Source organism: Phyllostomus discolor, chromosome 13 (genome assembly GCF_004126475.2).
Source record: "Phyllostomus discolor isolate MPI-MPIP mPhyDis1 chromosome 13, mPhyDis1.pri.v3, whole genome shotgun sequence".
Classification (NCBI taxonomy): domain Eukaryota; kingdom Metazoa; phylum Chordata; class Mammalia; order Chiroptera; family Phyllostomidae; genus Phyllostomus; species Phyllostomus discolor.
Window position 1 is genome coordinate 69741959 of NC_040915.2, and position 20610 is coordinate 69762568.

At 40.8% G+C, this 20610-nt stretch overlaps 1 protein-coding gene across 3 annotated transcripts in view; it reads right to left on the reverse strand.

Moving 5' to 3' along the window:
• Window positions 1-1484: 1484 nt before the first annotated feature.
• Window positions 1485-20610, reverse strand: part of OPCML (opioid binding protein/cell adhesion molecule like) — a 1110526-nt gene continuing 1091400 nt past the window's right edge. For all 3 annotated transcript variants that reach the window (XM_028528200.2, XM_028528201.2, XM_028528199.2), the window contains 2 exons: window positions 4584-12282; window positions 1485-4508 (listed from right to left, as the gene is read on the reverse strand). In XM_028528200.2, the coding sequence (XP_028384001.1) occupies window positions 12182-12282 (101 nt within the window). In that variant the 3' untranslated portion in view covers window positions 1485-4508; window positions 4584-12181. The remainder of the gene's footprint in view (window positions 4509-4583; window positions 12283-20610) is intronic.

The window sequence follows — 20610 nt, forward strand, 5'->3', positions numbered from 1 at the left end:
CCTCAATTAAAGTCTTTCCTCTCCTCACTTCTTTGTAGGATTGACTCTTCCCTTCTCTCTGTTGCTTCCCTGAGACTCTCAGACTCATGTACAACTTAGGGTCAGATTCACAAAAATCAGCAATACTGGGGCTTGTTCTTCAAAGGGAAAGTGGAGAGTATAAGTGCTGAAGAGCAGGGCATTTTCTAGACCTGATCTTTGGGCCAGAAGATCTCTGGAACTGTTTTCTTCTAAGAGATGGAACACCCTACCCCACTGCCTCCCTTTCTGGAAGCTCACAAAGAAGGCAAGCTTACCAAAGACTTACAGGATCTGCTCTTGTATTCTGCAAATAGAGTCTACAAATAGTGTGGTTTGGAACATGGGTCAACCCCAAGAATGTCAGGCAATTTAGTATGGAACTGGAAACAGCATGTGGTGTGGAGTCAGACCAACTTGTATGGAATTCCCAGCCATGCCAACCTCTAGCAGCATCCTCTGAGCTTCAGTGGGGATAATCCATCACTTTTGAGGTTATTTTGAATGTTATATGAATTAGTACATGCAAAAGCTCCTCGCAACATATGTGATTTCAATAAACATATAAATGTTGTCAGCTTTGGGCCCTTGCTCAGTGCTCACCTGCACCTGCCTCCTCCCCAGTACATACATTGCTACTGTCATATGCTCTTGTGCAAGGAATGGGTCTGCTAAAATATGTTAGCCTGTGGATTTCACTGTGCTAAAACAAAAGGAATACTCACAAGACAGTAATTTTACAACCCACCCCCAAAAGGCACCTTCCACTTCTTGTGTTACTCTCCTCCTCAGCACTTTCAAGATCCTTAAGGTAAGAATTAAGAGGACGGAAGGGGGCAGGTTGAAGAGTGCCAATATTGCCTGCAGAACAGACATCAGTACCGGGGAGAGCAAGGCAGGGATAACAGGGGATTCTGCGAGTAACTCAATGAAGAATTGACATCAAAGAGACCCATTCAAACAAGCACACTGACTCAGGTCTTGGAGCCACCGTCACACAAGGTGGAAAATGAGACAGGAAGAGATCACATGGGGTTGTCCATGCTGCCCATGCAGCACTGAGACAGAGACTCTGGCTTCATCCAGAGAAGAACTGGAGCCTTTGTAGTTGAGGACCACCAATGAGTCTCTTTACCATCCTAGCTGACTCAACTACGTGGCTACTATATCTCTAATAAGCTCATTCCCCTGAGACCTCTGCCCATAAAAGGAGAGAAACTGACTCTGTCTTGTAACCAGAGCAACAGTCCTTGCAAATCCAGCATGCAGGAAATAAGAGCAGGAACAAAAGACATGGGCTCCATGGGCAGAACCTGGCTTGCCTCCTTCCTGACGGACAGCCAACCTTGAGATCTATAGATGGACAGATAGCCACCTTGCATTTGTAATTGGTTTCTTACACCTTATGCACCTAGAAAGATGGGGGAAGGGGAGAAGGAAGTGGATATTATAAAACACTTGAAAGCTGAATATAAACATACAGCCTCACACGTTTTCATTTGATGTGATTCCAACAACAAACTGGAGAATATGATATTTGAGTAGAGGCATCCCTTACATTGTGCCTTCTAGATGATCATGTGTGGTAGGTGTGGGCTGGTTTGGAAAATGGGGGTGGGGGGCAGAGCAGAGGGTGATAAAAAAGGAATAAACTAATCAGCTGCCTCTCTGTGCCGAGCATCTATATTCCAGGAGCTTGCCAGGTGCTTTTGTGTTGCTCCTTCTATTCTATGCCTCACAGCAGTGTCATGGGATAGTTACTAACCCTACTTTGCATGTGAGTAAACTGAGGCTGTAAGAGGTTACACTATAAATCTGCAGGCACACAACTAGTATATGGCAGAATCAAGATTAACATTTAGTTCTTCCCACTTGCAGTTCCTGCTGCATTGTCTCAGACCAGTGCATACACGTGGGCTCAAACTCCCACGGCTCTGTGTTGACATATGCTGATAGGGCCACCTGGAAAGTTGCCTTGAGAGGCAACAAGGTGCCATGGCTTCCTGCAAAGATTCAGGCTTCCCTAGTTTTAGGATGGCTTCTCTGAGATTATTGGGGGGAAAAAAATTGAACAAAGCTGGATGAGGTTTGAAAACTTAAGAACTTCTCTAAAAAGTGTTCACAAGGAAATGAGCATCAAATTGTAGGGTAAGAACAAAAAGAGGATTTGCCTTACTGTAAAAAAGCAGGTGGATTGTAATAAACACATACAAACATTCACAGAGCCCAGCTATTCTCTCATCACACAGTGAATAGTGGTTTGCCCTTAGTGTTAGACATGAGAAGTGCCACATCCCATCTGGGTGGTGGGAGAGCCGTGCCATTTTCTCCTTCCCACTTCAGTCTTCTGTCACTTCCTGACTGCCCACTCCAAGGACTGCTGTGGACCATACAACCCCATCACAGCAAGCAATAAAAAGCAGTACCTTTGTAAGACAAAATTAGAAGACGGAGGAAATGGAGGATGAGAAATGAATTGCAAATAACTCAAGGAGCTAGAGTTTCTATGGGACTAAAGTGGGAAGTAGAGGAAGGAAATCAGGCACCCCTTGTAGAGGATGATGGATATAATTACATGACTCAGGAAAATGCTGATGATGCTTAAATCCCTCCACCTGGAGGTTCTAAGGATCCTTGAAAAGATGTGTCAAAAACTGATGAAACTTTATCATCCTCCTTAGTTTTCAGAATCACATCTTCCACCCAGTTGGCAAAATTGGAAACCTGGAATATTCCTCATATCTCCAACCCCCATGTGTCTATTCCTTCCCATTTGATCTGCCTTCTAAAAATCATTTCAACTTCCCTGCTACTTCTTATTATTCCTAATCATTTTTTCACCAAAATTATATCAACTTCCCTTAACATGTTTCTCTCTTGCCAGTGACCAATGCTTTAATCTACCCTCCTGCCATGGTAATATAGCTCAATTGTGAATTCCACCTGGCCACTCTTCTGGCTAAATCCTTTAATATCTGCCTTATCTATCTTAGTAGAAATCACAACATCTCAGGGATCTTGCTCTTACCTACGCCTTTCTACCTTCTCTCCTGGTGTGTGCCTCTCCCCTCATCCTTTTTGGGATAATCTGTATTTGCAGTTTCTTGACCTTGCTATGCTTCTGCTGTTACTCACTTGCTCCTCCTCCTTCCCTTTTCCTGGCTAATTCCTTTGGCTCCTTCAAGATGTAGCTCAGGCATCTCATCTTCTGCAAGGGTGCCTTGACCCCTGATATCTGGTTATGTGCACTTACTGGATCCTCTAGCCTTTGAACAATATCTACCACATTGGGCTGTAGCTTCATATCCTCCATTGGACTGAGATTTTCTTGAAGTTAGACATTCTTTTGTGTTTGTCCTCAGTACTTGTCCCATATTAGCGATCACATACATGTTTATTAGATTGAAATTACGTTCTACTGTTTTTTCAGTATTTCTGTGGTGGTCTACCAAAAATCCTCCTAGCTTTTTAAGCTTGCATCCTTGAATAATCCAGAACTCAAAAATGTATTATTCTTTTAAATTTCAATAAAAAATAACATATAAAATATATTTTTGAAAGAGGCAGCATAGTTGAGATAGCTCATAGATGCTCAAGAAAGTGAAGGCATTGACAGAAGGCTGAGGAAAGAATAGGAGGAAAAATCTAATGCTTATTTTGTAACTTATATGTACCAGGCACTATGTTAAAATCCTTAACTGTTTACACCTAATAGTCCTCACAACCAGCCTTCTGAGGTGTGTCTGACCATTGTACTAACATAGATAAAGCTGAAGTTCAGAAAGGGTACAAAATTGGTTGAAAGCAATACAATATGTAAATTGTTAGATCAGAATTTAGAAATAAATTCCCCCAAACTACATCACACTATGTCTCTGAAGATAAAATTCTTGCTTTGAGGACTTAACTAAATAAAAGGAAATATATCTTCTAGGGTAGAGCAAATAACTGAGAGGTAAAAATTGTAAATATTCATATTTTTGACATAGGACATGCTGTTGAACACTTAAATACAAATGAGGCCCAGAACCGCAGTCAATATCTGCAGACTTCTTTCCAGGGTAAGTATTCAGTAACTAACTGCACAGTAATTTCTGCTTCTCCCTCTTTAGTCTCTGCTGTGTCCCTGCCCTCAATCACCCTTTTCTTTCTTCCCTCATCAGAGAGGCTCATGGAGCTTTGAGATACTATGAAAGATAACACACTCAGTAATCCTGTATAAAATTAAACTTAATATTCTGACCAGATGTGACCTTCTAGAAGTTGTGTCTCTCTATCTCTAAGTTCCTGTGTTGGCTTCATCTTCAATTGTACATTGTGGCCTCTGGCCTTTTGTACTTTTAACTCCTTCCATGGTACTCATCTGTCCAACACACGTGTATTCACTACATCAATAAGTACTTGGACATTGCATGTGCTGTGGTCCTGGTACCACATTGGTTTTTGTAGTAATGTATCTGTTCACCATATCCATTCTCTATATTAGCTGTCTACATCCCAGCTTTTCTTTTCTGGGGGGAAAATAGAGAAAATAATGAAGTTTCCAATCATTTTCCAATATTCACCCCCCACCCTGTAGTTATGTTCTCTTCACCTTATCTGCATACTTCAATATGATACTGCAATGTTTCTTTTTACAGAGCTGTTGTCACATCTTAGATGTGAGCTCCTTAAGGGGTGTCCCTTACTAAAGGTGATGCATGAATAAATGAACAAATGGGAAAAAATGTGAGAAAACAATTCTTGATGACCAGATAGATGGCCATGGTAAAGGATGACACTATTATTTATAGCACTGGGGTTTTAGTTTCTAATAGTGCACATAGGGTTCAGTGCTAATTATTAATACTCCCCAATTTTCATAAAAGTAAATAACTTATTTAACAAAAATTTAACTGGAAAAAAGAGGTAGTTGCCAGCGAGGTCTCTCCTGTCTGTCTCTTCAGTCAGTTATGTTCATTGCATTCCTAGTGTTAGAAAGTTGAACATCAACATGTACTCATCTGGGGGTTTCCATTCCACTTCCAATTCTCCATCTTCCTACATCCTTTTGCAACTGTAATACATGTTGATAGCAACAAGAATGCCTTGAATACATCCCCTAAAGAACTCCATTATGTATATGTTTTTAATATGGTGTATTTGGGTAAAAAATAACAAAAAGAAATGAATCCAACTGTTTGGCTGCCATGCTTAAGCATAGCTAGATAAAGCCTCCCTTGCAGAATTTAAAGATAACAGCAAAGATTTTCATTACCTTGAAGTGTCTTGGTAAGTAGGCATGCCTGCCAAAGGCTAGCTGGAGGATGATTGGTAGCTGGATTGACAGGTGAGGAATGGCTAGATGGTTTCAATAAGTAGATGGGAACAGTCACATTAGGGAGGTGCATGAGTGTATAGATGGAATAAGGGTTAGATAAATGGGGAACATAATATGTGAATGAGTAGGTGAGTGGTTAGCTGATGGAGAAATAGATTGGTCCACTGATGATTGATGGAGCTGAGTGGTCAGATGGAGTGAAAGACCAGTATATGTCTGTGCCAGCTGGAGAACAGAGGGACAGGTAAGGGTTTCAGCATGTATGAGCAAGAGCGGGAGAGGGTCAGGTCTGGGTGGGAAAAGGATGGTTAAAAGGATTAATAACAAGGGGAAGGGAGAAGGAGCACTACAGGTATTAAGATGGTTAAAAGTCCCAGAAGTCTGTTTCCTTGACAAGTCATAATTTTATAATGAGCCTGAGACAACTGAAAACTCAATCATTGGTGTCTACCATTACCTTAGTATTTTACTTTTCAAAGAACATTTTCTAGTTTATCAAGTTACAAATCTGTGTCCCGCCCACTGAGAAGGAGACAGAGTCTTGAAAGGTCAGGATTGGCCTTGTCTGCCTAAAAAAGTCAAGAAGAAACCACCCTCATAACTCGAACTCGGGGTCTAGGCCAGAGGTGCTAGCCATACTGTAATATCAGTTGAAGAATCTTAACCCCCTTCTTGCTGAATTCCCAAACCATAACCAGTCATTGATTTTAAGCTTTATTTAAGGGAAGTCTTGAGAAATCCGGTGGTTGAAAGAGAAACAAAAACTGCCTAGATAATTGAGAACTAAAACACGCTGAGAAGTGCAAATTAAAAAATGGTACAGAGGAGGAAATGAACACTAAGATCCAATGTCCAGTCCAAGATCTCATATTTAGTTAATTGCAGAAGGGCTATTTGATATACAAATGGGTGATGAGAAGCTGAGTGCACAAAAGAGGTTAATATCCATTCCTTCAGAAAAGCAAATGCATATGTGATGAGGGTAAGGGCACTGGAGTTTTGGTGAAAGAGAAAGGTGTTTTAGAAAAGGTAATCATAGAAATGCAGCTTCTTCTCCAGGTCTCTTTTTCATGATAATACCCATAAGTACACTACTGTAAAACCTAAGATGGAGGACAATTAAAACATGGCATATACTTCTGTGAATAAATGTACATCATAGCCACCATATCTTTTCATACTTACTCTTGTCACAGTTGTGCTTAATTCAGTGGAATCAAACTGTAGAAATTATTAAAGAATAGAGTTTCAAACTAAGGAGTATCTGTCATTATTTTTCTGAAACTGCTCTTCTGATTCCATTGAACCTAGGTCAAACAATACATTTTTTACACTTTGAGGCTGCAGGTACATTTTATATTACTTGTAGATGGCATAGACATTTGATAACATGTGTAATATAGAAAGTGCTTAGACTGCCTTCTATGCCGAGAGAGAGAGAGAGAGAGAGAGAGACAGAGACAGAGAGAGAGACAGAGACAGAGACAGGGAGAGACAGAGAGACACTAGCATATCTGATTGCATCTACTCCCCAAAGCCTAAAACACACATATGGGAGAAGCATAGTCTGCGTCACTTTTCTCCATTCCTGAATACTCAGTGATATATTCTAATAAAAAGCCCCCCCCGAAAGTACAAATTTCTTTGAACTTTATTGATACACTGCACAATCACGACCATCTCGTATTCATCCTGAATTAGAAAAGGTTACAACTACAATGTAACATGCACAGAATTCAGGTAGTATATTCACCCTTAATACAATTATTGACAGAAATCAAGTCTTCATTGATTTTTAAGGAAAAAAATATTGGAAAAAATAAAGAATCAAAGAACTCTAGGAGGCTGACAAAGTTATACTGTTGTATCATGTGGTAAATTTTTAAAGCATTTGAACATAGATTTGTTTGAAGGGTAATTGTGAGAATGGGTCCACCCATTGTCTGACACAGCTATGACGGCACCATTGATAAGTCATAATTGTTTTTAATCCAGAGGACTCTGAACTTGACAGATACATTTTCGTACACGCACACATTCCTCACAACTGCACTTTACATGTCACAAAAATTTTTGTAGAATTAAAAATGCTCCCTCTAACTAATGCAAGGCAGCTATTATTACTTATCATTGCTATTATTGATATCCTTATAAATCTGCCGATAGCAGAGAATGTGGTTGAGACAGAATAGTAGAAGGTTCACAATCTTTCTTTCTGCACCCAGTGGTGTGGAACAACTGGAATAACCATGTGCCTTTAAAGGGGCACCCTTGAAAGAAACAAAAAGGAATCTCTCAAAAGACTGGAAATTAGGTTTAGCTGGCTACTTTCAGGATGAAGACAATTGCGTCTAATTAAGTCCACTCCACATTCCTTTGGACTCCCATTATTCTGCACCTGAAGGCTAAATTGCACTCGTTCAGCTCTTTTTGCCACATCTTTTAATTGCAAATCTATTTCTTCTTCCTTTCATTTACTTCTCTTCTATTAAATAAGAAATGAGGGAAATGAGACTGGCATTTTTATTTGTTTACTTTCAGTGATCACTAGGAGTTCTCATCATATGGTATCTTTTTGAAAATGATGTCTTCCTACTTACACACCTGTGAAGTGTTACTGCAACTGCTCAAACTCATTTGTCTTAAAAGAAAAAGACAGAGAAACTTTGGATAGTAGGAGAGGAGGCAATTAAGTATAAGCATTTCTAAACATAGATCTTGTGCAAAGTGACAGAAAAGATTCTCCTTATTGGACCAAAAAAGTAAAAATGCATGTATCTGAGAAGAACAATTTTGTGCTGCTTCCCCTAATTCCAAAACGATTAAACTTTGCTTTTAAAAAATAAAAATAAAAATGTGGATTTTTTAAAGAGGGGGTGGTGGTGGGGAGGTATGGAGGGCTGTGTGTAGGTATTGCAAAGCCAGTTTTTCTCTGCTGAAGACACAGATTGAAATTGGGAGAGATACCTTCACCCCCTATCTCTCTGCACCTTGAGCCATTTCTCCCATCCTTCTACTGATAGGGCTGACAACATTCATACACAACTACAGAGGAGAAGATGATCTTGGGGGTTCTGGAAGCCCTGGCAAAAACCAGGTTATTCAATGTACAGCCACTCCTGATGCAGTGACAGTGATAAACTCTCTTTGGGATCCACTGCCCACCTTGAGGTTCTCTCCACTTTCCACATAAGAGTTCTTTTGACATAGGTGGAACTTGTTAATTCCTCCATGTGGAGCATAAGGTAACTGGATCGATGCAGCAACAGATCCTTAAACTCATCCTTGGTTGTGGAGTTTCTGGAGTCCAGAGCACACTTTCTACCCACATGTCATCTAGTATGAGGCACTGGTTTCAGAGGCAAGAGGCTCAGGCCTCTTATTGATACAAAGCCTTAGCTTTCCTTCTATTCATTTATACACAATTGCAGCAGAACAACCTTTCTTGGTGTTCTCTGCATAAAATACGTGCATGTTTGCACCCCATTCTCATGTATGTCTCCTCTCCCCCAGTTAAAACAAGAATGAGAAAAACTACACACACTTGCTTAGACTTGCAGATGACTATATCAGGCACTTGACATTAAACTTCTGAAAAAGCGAGCTTGGCCACCATCTGAGCACTAGCACTTTCATTGGCATTACTTTGGTGGAAGTCCATATTAACTTTGCTTTGGGAAGGGGAAGGTTTCAGAGTAGCTGCATTGCTGAATTCCTCTCTCCTGATAAGCACTATTGATTTTCTTCCCACAGGAAACCCATAAAGAGCTTTCGGTTGCTGAGGGACTTGTTTATTTTTCCCTCCTATACCCTTAGCTCCACCCCCACATAATACCTCAAAAAAATTCTATCCAATAGGCCTTATCCATATACCCTCCATATGTAAAGTTGAAAGAGCAGGTGGAAGTATGGATATTGTCTTTAGTGAGCATTTATTGTTCTGGATGCTTCAAAATGCTGGGGAAGAACTACTGTCATGTAGAGCCATCCCCACCAAAGTAACCCGAACAACACAGAGGCTGCGGTACATCTGCTGCGAGGAAGAGCAATTTTCTTTCCCAGTGCCCAGTTTCCTTGGCTCTTATTTATTTGGTTTTCTTTATCACAGACAGATGAGGATTAGTTGTAGGTTTCTACCTGCAGAATGTGGCTGGAAGAGGCAACTCCCAGAGGTGCTTTGTTATCCAGTAAAAGAGGACATGCAGAGTTTCATAGTGGCTCTGAGACCAGCCTTGCTCTGTTCCAAAGGTGCTGGTGATCTTCCTGCATAGGGGGATGGTCCCCTTCCTCTAGAAGGACTCTTACAATGAAGGACATTTACAGTTTATCCATTTCAAGATCCGTATTCTCCAGAATCACCAACACTGCCCAGTGCCTCCATATTTCTTTTACTCCAAAGTGGCACATTTGCTATCAATAGAACACTCCAATGACACATTTAATTCTCATACAATGTCTAACACCAACCCGATTCCAGGTGCTGTATGTGGTGACAGATATGAAACACTGATGTCCGACTTTTAATTATGACTTGATGCCTGCTCATAATTGGCCCTGGAACTTGGAATCGATACAGTGCTTTTGGCACATCATTTATGTTTCCAGATTCTGGCTCCTGGCGGCTCACTAGGAAATACAGATGTCTGTTTACAGCTGGTAAATGTAATATTAATTTCACTTGCACCAGCTCTAACTCCTATGAAAGTACAGCTTTTTGTATGCCAAGACAACATACACACACACACACACACACGTGTATATGTGTGTGTACGTGTGTATATATAGACTATATATATATAGTCTCCACACACCTATTTATTATGTATTATTTTCCTGAAAGAGTTTTCCCATTGAGGGAGAGCAGGTCTATGAGATAGTCCTTGTTGATGCTTCTTTCTCTTCCTCTCAGTAGGTCAGTCCCTGTAGCACAGGTAAGGAGGAGCACAGACTTGTGTGATTTTCAATGACCTTCCACTGGTTCACCAGTATCCTGCCGGCTGAATCCTTGTTGCCCCAGGAGATAATGCAGAAACATCATAGGCTGGGTCTGCTTTAAATACAGAGAAATGAAGACATTCTTCCCCCAGGCCAGTGGAGAAATGCTGTATCAGAGGAAATTGTGTGTCACTTACACTTTTCCCCTTCTCTTTGCAGTGTTGTGTTAATCAAGTGCTTGGAAATTAAGTCAGTTGCTCAAGTGCCCTCCTCAGCTCAGAAGAGCTTCCTGAAACAAATACCAGAGTTGTCAACACACCCACCACATAATTGGCTTCATCAGCTTTTTTACTGGGTAGTTTTCAAACAGATTAAGCTAAAACTGGAGCAGAGAGGAGACAATAGCTGAAGTCATTGCACTCAGACAGGTGGACTGCCCTCTTCGCACTCCACAGACAGAAATGTGTTTTTTCCTTTATGTTCTTGCTATAAAGAAAAGCCAGCCATGTGGGTAATCCCATAGGTTCCTGACATACACTTTCTTGAAAGGCCGAGAGAAGCCTCAGTCCTTCAAGAGTGAGAAAAGGAAAATACAGTACCTATCAAGGCTTCTCCAGGGTCAACCTGCTTCCTGAGAAGATGGTTTTGGAAACACGGTCTCTTCTGGGAATAGTGAGTGAGTGGTCATTGGAATCCCACTTTGGTCCATCTGTTATCAGCATCTGCTTTGGGTGGATGGGCCACCACATTCCAAGGAGTCCATGACATATTGCTTTCTATGTTGTTAGCCTGTGAGATCATTGGCTTTCACATGGGAAGTTGATAGATAATTTTGAAGATGCCAATGTCTGTTGAAGGTAGAGGAGAAATGAGTACAATTGAATAGACACAATATGACTAAATATTAATATGGTGATGAATTGATAGTGAGTAGTGGGGAAAGAAATAGAAAGAAGTGTTAGATAATTACACTGATAGACTGATAAATAGAGTAAATAGATTGCTAGAGAGGAAGATGGGTGGGTAGGTAATTGAATGGAGAGATGAATCAGATAATTGAGTAGATGGATAACTATATGATTTCTTTGATAGATAGCTTGATAAAACCTAAATATTCAGCCATCTATAAATCATTTTTTGTAAGTTACACACCTTTTTTAAAAAGAGAAATGCTATCCTCAAAATGCCTCCCCCCTTTTTGGCCATTTGATTTCTAAGTTTTTAATGTTGGGTTGAATAAATATCCCCAAACTTGTAATAATCCCTGTAGTTGGTGATAAATGCAAATAGGGCAAGATTATATACATGCATGTGTGTTTGTGACAAATACGCACACATTGTGATGACTTCCCAGAAAGAAAGGATGTGAACCCTAGTGTAATTAGATAGTAATAAACATGAAAAGAGGGCTATATGTACATTGTAATCAGGAAAATGGTCCAAAGCTTAAAAGATATAGATAATAGGACACTTGGATATAACTCTTGCTGTGCACTACATTATAAGTCAAGTTGTGTCTTCAGGGTGTTTATCATGAGGCACATTTTTTGCCCAAATGGAGCTCATGTTTTGGTGTATGGGAGAGGAGAGGTCAGTGATAATGATGAGGAGGAGAGAAGGAGAAGGGAGGGAAGGGCCAAGCTAGCAGAAACATATTCCACTTTTGGACACACCAATGAATGATTATCCTACACATGGTAGAACCCTGCCCACCCCTCCCCCAACCCCACTCATTTAAACTTAAAAAAATCAAATAAACAAACAAAACCCAAAAGTAAAAAAAAAATCAAGAAGAATATCAGAAACAAAGAAACAAAAAGAAGCCCAAACTGGTTTGCCCTCCGCAGTGTAGATTAAAGTCTGTGATATGGAGAAGCAGACGTTGCTCAGAGAACCTATGGTTTCTTATCAAAACTTGATGAAGAAGTGGGCAAAGAGGGTCCCTGATAGCCAGAGACAAGCCAGCGCTCTAGAGGCCGAGTTTACACCATCAATGACTGCTCCAGGCCCTGTGTAGGGGAAAGAGAGACAGAGCCATTAGCATGCACCTAAAGGTACCATATGTATCAATGAGCAAATATACAGACATGCTTCTCTGTGAGCATTCCCCCACCTTTCATTCCCACCACTGACCCTTCTAAGTTTGGACAACTGGGAAGTGCTATGGGGAGTATAAGTATTTAGAAACTCAAAGAGGCAAATCAATAGGATGCCTTGACCACTATAGCCTGCTCTGAATGATGGAAGTTAAAACCTGGGAGTGGAAGAGGGTAATGATAGTCAGGATTATGGGCTATAGACAAGGCTAAATGGTATGGCAGGACCACACGGCTATTTCGTAAGTAGTGCCTCTAATCGTGTCTGTCTTTGGAGCTAGCATCCTGGACAGGTGAGAGTGGAAAGGATAGTCATGGTGGGCAGGAGAAGATCCAGAGTGGAGAGAAGCAGGAGGGGCTGGCGAAGGAAAATTTTGTGAGCAACAGGAGTGTAGGTGTGGATGTGGCAGACTTTTCATCCTGTGTAACTTAGGGATTGGGGAGGTTCCACCTGAAGTGGCTGAGGAAGAAAACTCAAGAGTTTTAAAGGTGATTCATGGGTTTATCCCATCAGTCAGTGGTGCCTCTTCAAAAGGAACAAAAAAGACTCAGCCTTTTAAGTCCAAATTGCCACCAGTAGTTCAGCCTGAAGGAGTTCTCCCTGTACCTCTTTCTTTCTTCTTCTAGCCTTCTGGCCCTGTACACAGCCCTAGTGAATCATTCACACTCCATTGAGTAAGACCATAGAGAGGGCTAGTAGCCCTCTCCTTTCATCTGCTGTCCTTGAGAGGACAAACTATGTGAAGCGGGATTGTGCTAGGCTGTTCAAATGGCCCAAGGCAGATGTCTGCCTAGCTAGCAGGCAGAGAGTATTCCAGGGAAAGCAAAAGCAAGTACAAGCCAAGGGATTAGAAGCCATCAAGACATAATTCTATAGGGCCTATGACAAAGGGAAGGAGCTTCTGGCAAGACAAGCATGTCTCTTATACCTTTTCAAGCCAACACTACACTGCCCTTTTAGAAGTAAGTTGCCTTATTGGAAATGAGTGTGGCTGCTTTTAAAAAGCAGAGGTGGTGCAGGATCTTCTCAGGCAGGACCCAATCATTCAGCTTGTCCACCTAATGGTGTGGATCTGTGTCCTGCCCAGGAAGGGACTGATGCTAACCTTTGCTTAGGAAAGTATAGTTCTCTCACTTCAGCAGTGAGCATTCAACTGTTCCAACTTCAGGGATTTCAACATGGATAACTTTCCTTCCTCTGATTTACAATGTACATAATTCTCTTATTGACAAATAATTCATTTTTACATGATAGCTTGAGAGTCTGGCTCATGTTTCTCTGCATTTTTTTACAGAGTATTTATAGACAAGGGCAGGATAAAGGCTCTAGCTCAGTGCTACAATCTCCGTGGAGGCTCCATAAATATTTATGGAAAGTAGCCTGACTCTGGGGCTTCCATCAATTCAAACATATATGCCAAAGAACCACACTGGCCTACAGAATCTACTGAGTTGGAAAATGCCCAAGTTAAAGTTCAAGGTAATTTTCTATATTGTCTTCTGAAAACGATGGATAATTTAGATTTTTAAATAAGTTTATAAGAAAATGAGCAATGTAGATTTGTAAAACCCATATATTTCTTTAAATGTCTAATCACTATGCTGTACACATGAAACTAATATAATAAATACAATATTGAATGTCAATGGTAATTAAAAAGAAAACAGCCACACAAAACCTCAATGAGTAACAACCTCATAGCCATCAGGATGGCTACTATTTAAAAAAAAACAAAAACAAAATAAAATAGTAAGTGTTGATGAGGATGTGAAGAAATGTGAACCCTTGTACACTGTTAGCAAGAAGGTAAAATGGTGCAGGCACTATAGAAAACAGTAAGATAAGTTCTCAAAAATTAAAAATAAAATTACCAGATAACTCGGTAACCCCATTTTTGGGAATGTATCTGAAAGAATTTAGAACAGGATGTCAAAGAGACAGCTGTATATCCATGTTCACATTGGCACTCTTCACAATGGTCAAGAGGTAGGGGGAGAGCAAACCAGATGCCCATTGGCAGATACATATGTTTTAAAATATGTGATACATATACACCATGAAATATTGAAAAAGAAGGTAATCCTGTCACATACTACAACAAGGGTGAAGCTTGAGGACATTATTCTAAGTAAAGTAAGCAGTCACGAAGATGTGGCAGTTGCCATAGAGTCAGTGCTGATTGGGCAGGGTGTTTACAGCCATAGTTCAGCTTCAGCTGAATGTTTCAAAGAGTGGAAACCATGAAGGTGACTTAGTGGATACAGGACTGCTCAGTTTGCTTAGGATGATCATAATAACACATATTCAAATTGTGCTCTTCATGTGACAAGCATGATTCTACATGCTAAACATATACTAGCTCATTTAATCTTTACAAAGCTGAGATATGTACCATTGACATTCCCATTATGTTAATGGAAAAACTAAAGAATAGAACAGTTAAGTACTTTGACTATGGTTATACAGCTTATACACCTTAAGTAGCATTAGAATTGAGTCACTCTGTCTATAAAGTCTGTGCTCTTGATTATTAAAACTCTAATTCCCCTCTATGGGAAATAATCCCCTGTATATGTTTTCCAAGGACCAGAGAATCCTGTAGTGAAAGGAATAATGGACCGGGAATCTGGAGATCCAGTTTCTCTGTGTGACTCTGCTGCTCCCTAGCTGAGTGATATCCTCTCTCTGGTCTTGGTTCTCCCATCTACAAAATGAAAGGAGGTTGGATGGATAACCTCCTAGGCTCTTCTTCTATCTGCAGTCTGAGTATAAGTGGAAACCCTACATCTGGTGCTAGAAGAGACAGCTGGTGAGGAGCCAGATGGCTTTTTCCAGTTGATACAAAAACATCACCACTCTGGCTTTTTGCACCTCTGCATATCACAATGTCTGGAGATAGCAACATGCCCCCAAACATTCCTAAACCCCAAGGTTTCCTTTTCTGTGGCCTCATTTTCTACATAGCCTCAAGGTATAATGAGTCCTGCTATATAGTATAATATAATATGGCAATTTACTGCCAAAGTGCCTTTGGTCAATGAGATATGGCTGAGCTCCTCTGGCCAAGGAGTTAATCTAATCCAGCATGATGGAGATTAAAACTAGCATTGCTTTCCTCGTACAGCTCCTGGACACATTTGAGATTTGGCAGCTGAGAAAAACACCAGTGTAGTGGGGGCTCTTGGGCTCTGTTAAGAGCAAGAAGAGAGTGGTTCACATCTGTGTTTCCACTCTTTAGGTTGGATGAGTGTGAGACCAAAGCCATCAGCAATGACCTGATTCTTTGCATCTTTACAGTAGCCTGGATGCCACTGGAAGTGGAAGAAAGCACCTGGCTTGTGGCTCTCCCAGAGGGCTTCCGTATATTCAGAACGCTCAACAGATCAAGCGAATGCTTCCCTGTACTTTGACAGAGAAGTGGTGGACTGCTGCCATCTAACTATTCAGTGTGGCCCCATGACCATGCAGTCTCACTTCTGGTTCCTTGGGCTGGTAGGAGGTGTTTGCAAATATTGGCTCACAGAATCTGTTTTCAGGAGGACGTGACAATGAAGGAACTCTTCACCCAAAATCAACACCCATCCTCAGGTGTCATGTTGCATCTTGTTTTCCTATAACACAATTCACTCAGACACCAGCTGCATGAACTTCTCCAGGTAGTTGGTACCCAAGATGATACTAGTTTTAATTTCAATAAACTGGGTAAGGAATTCAAGTGGCATTTTTCTCTTGTTATTTTATTTATTTATTTTAGAAATGGGAATAGGGAGAAAGGTAAAGAAAGGTAGTTCTTACCACAAAACCTAGAATCTGGATTTGAATATGTGAGGCAGATTTTCAATCACGTGTTCTATTACAGAACACAGACCCTGAAATACACTTGGAAGAAGGACGAGGGTTTGAAGGAAGAAAAGGTGAGACTGAAGACTGAGGAGTACGGTCAGTGGTGCACAGGTGGAACAAACACCTTCAAGGGCCCCTGGGAAAGGTTTTCTGTGCACCAGTCCCCCCTTGGTCCCCTGGCCTTGCTGCCTTCCTTGTCTTATGGCCCTAAACATCCTTTGGGGCAAAGTCACTGACCATTGCAAAGGGCAACTAATCCTGGCAACTTTGGAGTCAGACCAATTTGGGTTTAAATCCTGACTCTGTAGCTTGCCAGTTACATGATCTTAAAGTACTCTCAGTTTTGTTGTTGAGAATGTGGGTAAAATATGGAGTTTACAGGACAGATAAAGGATATGACTGATTTGTATAGTGCCTGGTACAAAGTAATCATGTGATCCTGGCACCTGCTGCTCCGGTGGACCCACACCTCCTCCCTTCCACTTCTTATTTGAGGCTCATATTGGCTTATTTTGATATTTTCCAAACACATTACACCTGAGGTGAGGTTTTGGTAGGTGAGACAGTGAGGAGGTGGATAGGTGAGATGCGGAGACTGGTGGTGAGAGAGGTCATTATCCAGGAGGGTCCTAGGTGGGTGTGGGGCACTGAGCAGGACCAGTGGGAGAGGTCCAAAGCCAAGCTCTGTGGCAATGGCCAAGGGCCAAGGATCAGTCTATAAGGGAAATGGAAAGTCCCAGCTGTTCCCTCAACAGGTATTTGTTGGGAGCCTGCCACGCGCCAGGCTCTGTTTTCAGAAAGAAAGGTAAACACCATCTCTGCCTTCACAAAGCTTGTATTCCAGTAGGACCTTGAATATTCTCTATTCTAGTCTAAATCAATAAACAAACTAACTAAATAAACAAATATATATTTAAACCCTCACAGGCTCCAAGAAGAAAACATTTGGAACAAATAATCTAACATCTCTTTCATTTCAGGAATATCCTTCCTAATAGGTAATCTTTAAAAGATTGAACCAAGAATTAGAGAGAACTGAATTTCAATTTTAACTCTACTAGTCACTGCCCAGATGACTTTGGACAAGACAAGTAGACTTCCAGGAAACAGCTGATATTTTTTAATATATAAAATCAGGAGAGGATAGTTTTTTCTACCCTTACAGGGTTACTCTGAGAATTAGTTCAGATGATGTTTAAAGCCACTGAGTATAAATAAAGGATGAATAAACATTAAGGGAATTAGATCCAGAAGAATAATAATTTCTGATTCCTAAACTAACATCTTTTGTGGGGCTCATGCTTTAAATAAAGAGGTCCTGTGTGAATATATGCACCCCTATGTTCATAGCACCGTTATTTACAATAGCCAAGATTCAGAAACAGCTCAAGTGTCCATCATTTGATGAGTGGATATAAAAGCTGCGATACAGTTACACAATGGAATACTGTACAGCTATAAAAAAGAAGAAACTCCTACCCTTTACAACAGCATGAATGGACCTGGAGATTATCATGCTAAGTGAAATAAGACAGTCCAAGAAAGACAAATACCATATGATCTCACTAATATGTGAAATCTAATGAATAAAATAGAACCAGAGACATGGATACATGGGACAGGCCAACAGCTCTTGGAAGGGGGATGTGAGGAAGATGGGTAAAAACAGGTGAAGAGATTAGCCAAAGAACATACATGCATAGCCCATAGATGCAGACAATAGAGTGCTGAAGGCTAGGGGAGGAGGGCGGGGGTTGGGTCGGGGTGGGCAAACGTGGGGAGGGGATGAGGAACATCTGTAATAGTACCAACAATTTTAAAAAAGAGACACTGTGGAATACTAGGATCTCAAAGATAATGTCAAACACCAGCTGAACAAACCTGGCTACAGGCAACAACGAGCAACCTGGCCTCTCCTGGAAAGACCCGAGGTGGCAGCCAACCAGACGTAAAAGCTTCCCAAGAAAGGCCACTTCTCTGGAGGACGTGCATTTAGAAGCCCAACTGTGGGCAAAATACCACATGTAATGAATCTTTATTTATGGTTTATAATGATTCGATTCAGTCAGAATGGCTATTACAGGTATCAGGTTTAATTAAATACTTTTCAGGAATAAATTGAAGGTGAGAACATGTGTTGATGCCCTTTCCCCACACTCTAGTCCCTCCACGTTCACCCATTTCAGTGCTAAATATGAAGTTCCCTTCATGTCTGAAGATGGTCAACTTTGAAAATAAAAGCTTAAATGATGTGGCAAAGCCACAAAACAAACTGTGAATGACTACAGCAACAAAATACCCCAGGGACAGATATGCGGACAAAAATGTTAGTCTTCAGCATACAGGAAGGAGAGACAGAGAACCTTAGAAACGATCACGAGACCCGTTTCAGAAGCTGTAAGCAGCCCCAAGGTCAGTTGCTGCACACACCCTGGGCCAGGGAGCAGATGTGATGGCCACGAGGGAAACTCAGCAGGGGCAAGACAAATACATTAAGCAACAGTCCAACAAACAAATAAATAAATAAAATAAAGTCCACTTTGAAGAAGCTACTTATTTTGTTAAATTACATATACTGAACATTTGATTTTTTTTAAGATTTTATTTATTTACTTTTTTAGAGAGGGAAGGGAGGGAGATAGAGAGAGAGAGAGAGAAACATCAATATGCGGTTGCTGGGGGTCATGGCCTGCAACCCAGGCATGTACCCTGACTGGGAATCGAACCTGCGACATTTGAACATTTGATTTTTAAAAAGCAAATTTGCTTAACACAGAATGAACCTGCAGGTCTGGCAATCTTGGAATAAGAGTTTGCTGCTGTATTCAAGGGGTGGCTGATCATCCTCTGGAGGAGCAGGTGTGGAAAATCAAAGTACTCCAACTCAGCACAAAGCTCCCAGGAAATTACATAAGCTTCCTGATGAGATCCTGCCTTGCAAGAGATTCTGAAGCTTCAAATTTAAGTGTACATTACACTTAAGCGATGTAGGTATTGAAATGTGTCACCATTTTTCCTTTCCATGATTGCAGTGAAAATATGGCATGGTTCTGTAGCCAGGGTAGACTGTATAGCTGTAATTCTACTAAAATAGCAGGTGGTAGGGTGATCACATTAAAAAAGAAAATAAAAAAAATCCCACAGGCAACTTGAACTTGGTGGTAGCACAGTGAGATCAATGAAGTATCTGAAGTCTAAGAAGATACAGTTTGGTTTTGAAATTTGGATAGGTTTTATAAGTATGAATATGAACTATGTGACCTCCCTAATGAGAAACCAAAAGGATAATGATGTTCTTGGTGATTAAAAGAGGAGCAAGGAAATCTAATTAGAGGATGTATGCGTTACACTTGTTGATGAAACATAAACCTATTTTCAGCAGTGCCGCTGATGAAGGCGCCTCATTCCCCTTCAAAGGGAACTTTCCCTCCATTGTCTGTAATTACAGTGCAGAACACGATGCTGTGTTGTTTCACAAGGAAGATGAGCTGGGCTTTGCAGAGCAAAGAAGAACAGGGGATAAAGAAGCACACAAAGGCAGCCATCTTTGTTTTGTTCTCTTTAGCACTCCCTGTTTTGTGCTACCCACAAAGACACAAGTTTAAGTTAATATCAGAAGTTAATTCAAATCTGTCAGCTCATCACAAACCTGAAAGAGACAAGACTTCAGTCTGCTGAACCATAAGCTCTTGTGTGTGTGCTGACATCAGCACACCCTGAATGCTCAGTGTTAAATTTTAAATGCTTAGGCTAATAGCCAGATGTCAATGATTCAGATGGAGGAGGGGGTGGGGTGCGAGGGAACGACAAGGAACCTCATCAGAAATGAAATGTGAAATGTCTGCATATTTCTTGTAATATGTTGACATTTTGCAGGTTTGGGAAAATACAAATGATTACACTGCTGTCATCAGCCAAAAGCAATGGTATTTCTCTCTGACTCATCCCCTCCCACCTGGATTTAAATTGTGGATTTGGAAAATAAAAATCACATACGTTATCAGCAGGAAATGGACAAATATGTGCAGCTTTTGATGTCTCTGCAAGAAGAAATCATTTGATGAACATCTTTTTAAACAGTGGATTGGAATGTGTGATATGGTCTCGCTCACAAGAAAGACCCAGAGGAGGGAAAACAACCCTAAATTTTAAATTAGAACTGGAGGCCGGAATGCAAGAGAAAGTGTCACAGAAACAATGATTTGGCTTCCCTGGAGGAAGAAGACTACAAATCCTTGGAGTATTTGGCTTTTTTCTGGTTAGTGAAGAGTTTCATACTGTACAGGGGCTGTATGTAACTGATGCCCCATTGACTGGAAGATATATTTATTAAGTCAACAAACGTTTACTGGGTTATAACCATTGCAAGATGCAGTGCTGCATCCTTTAAGTGCAGA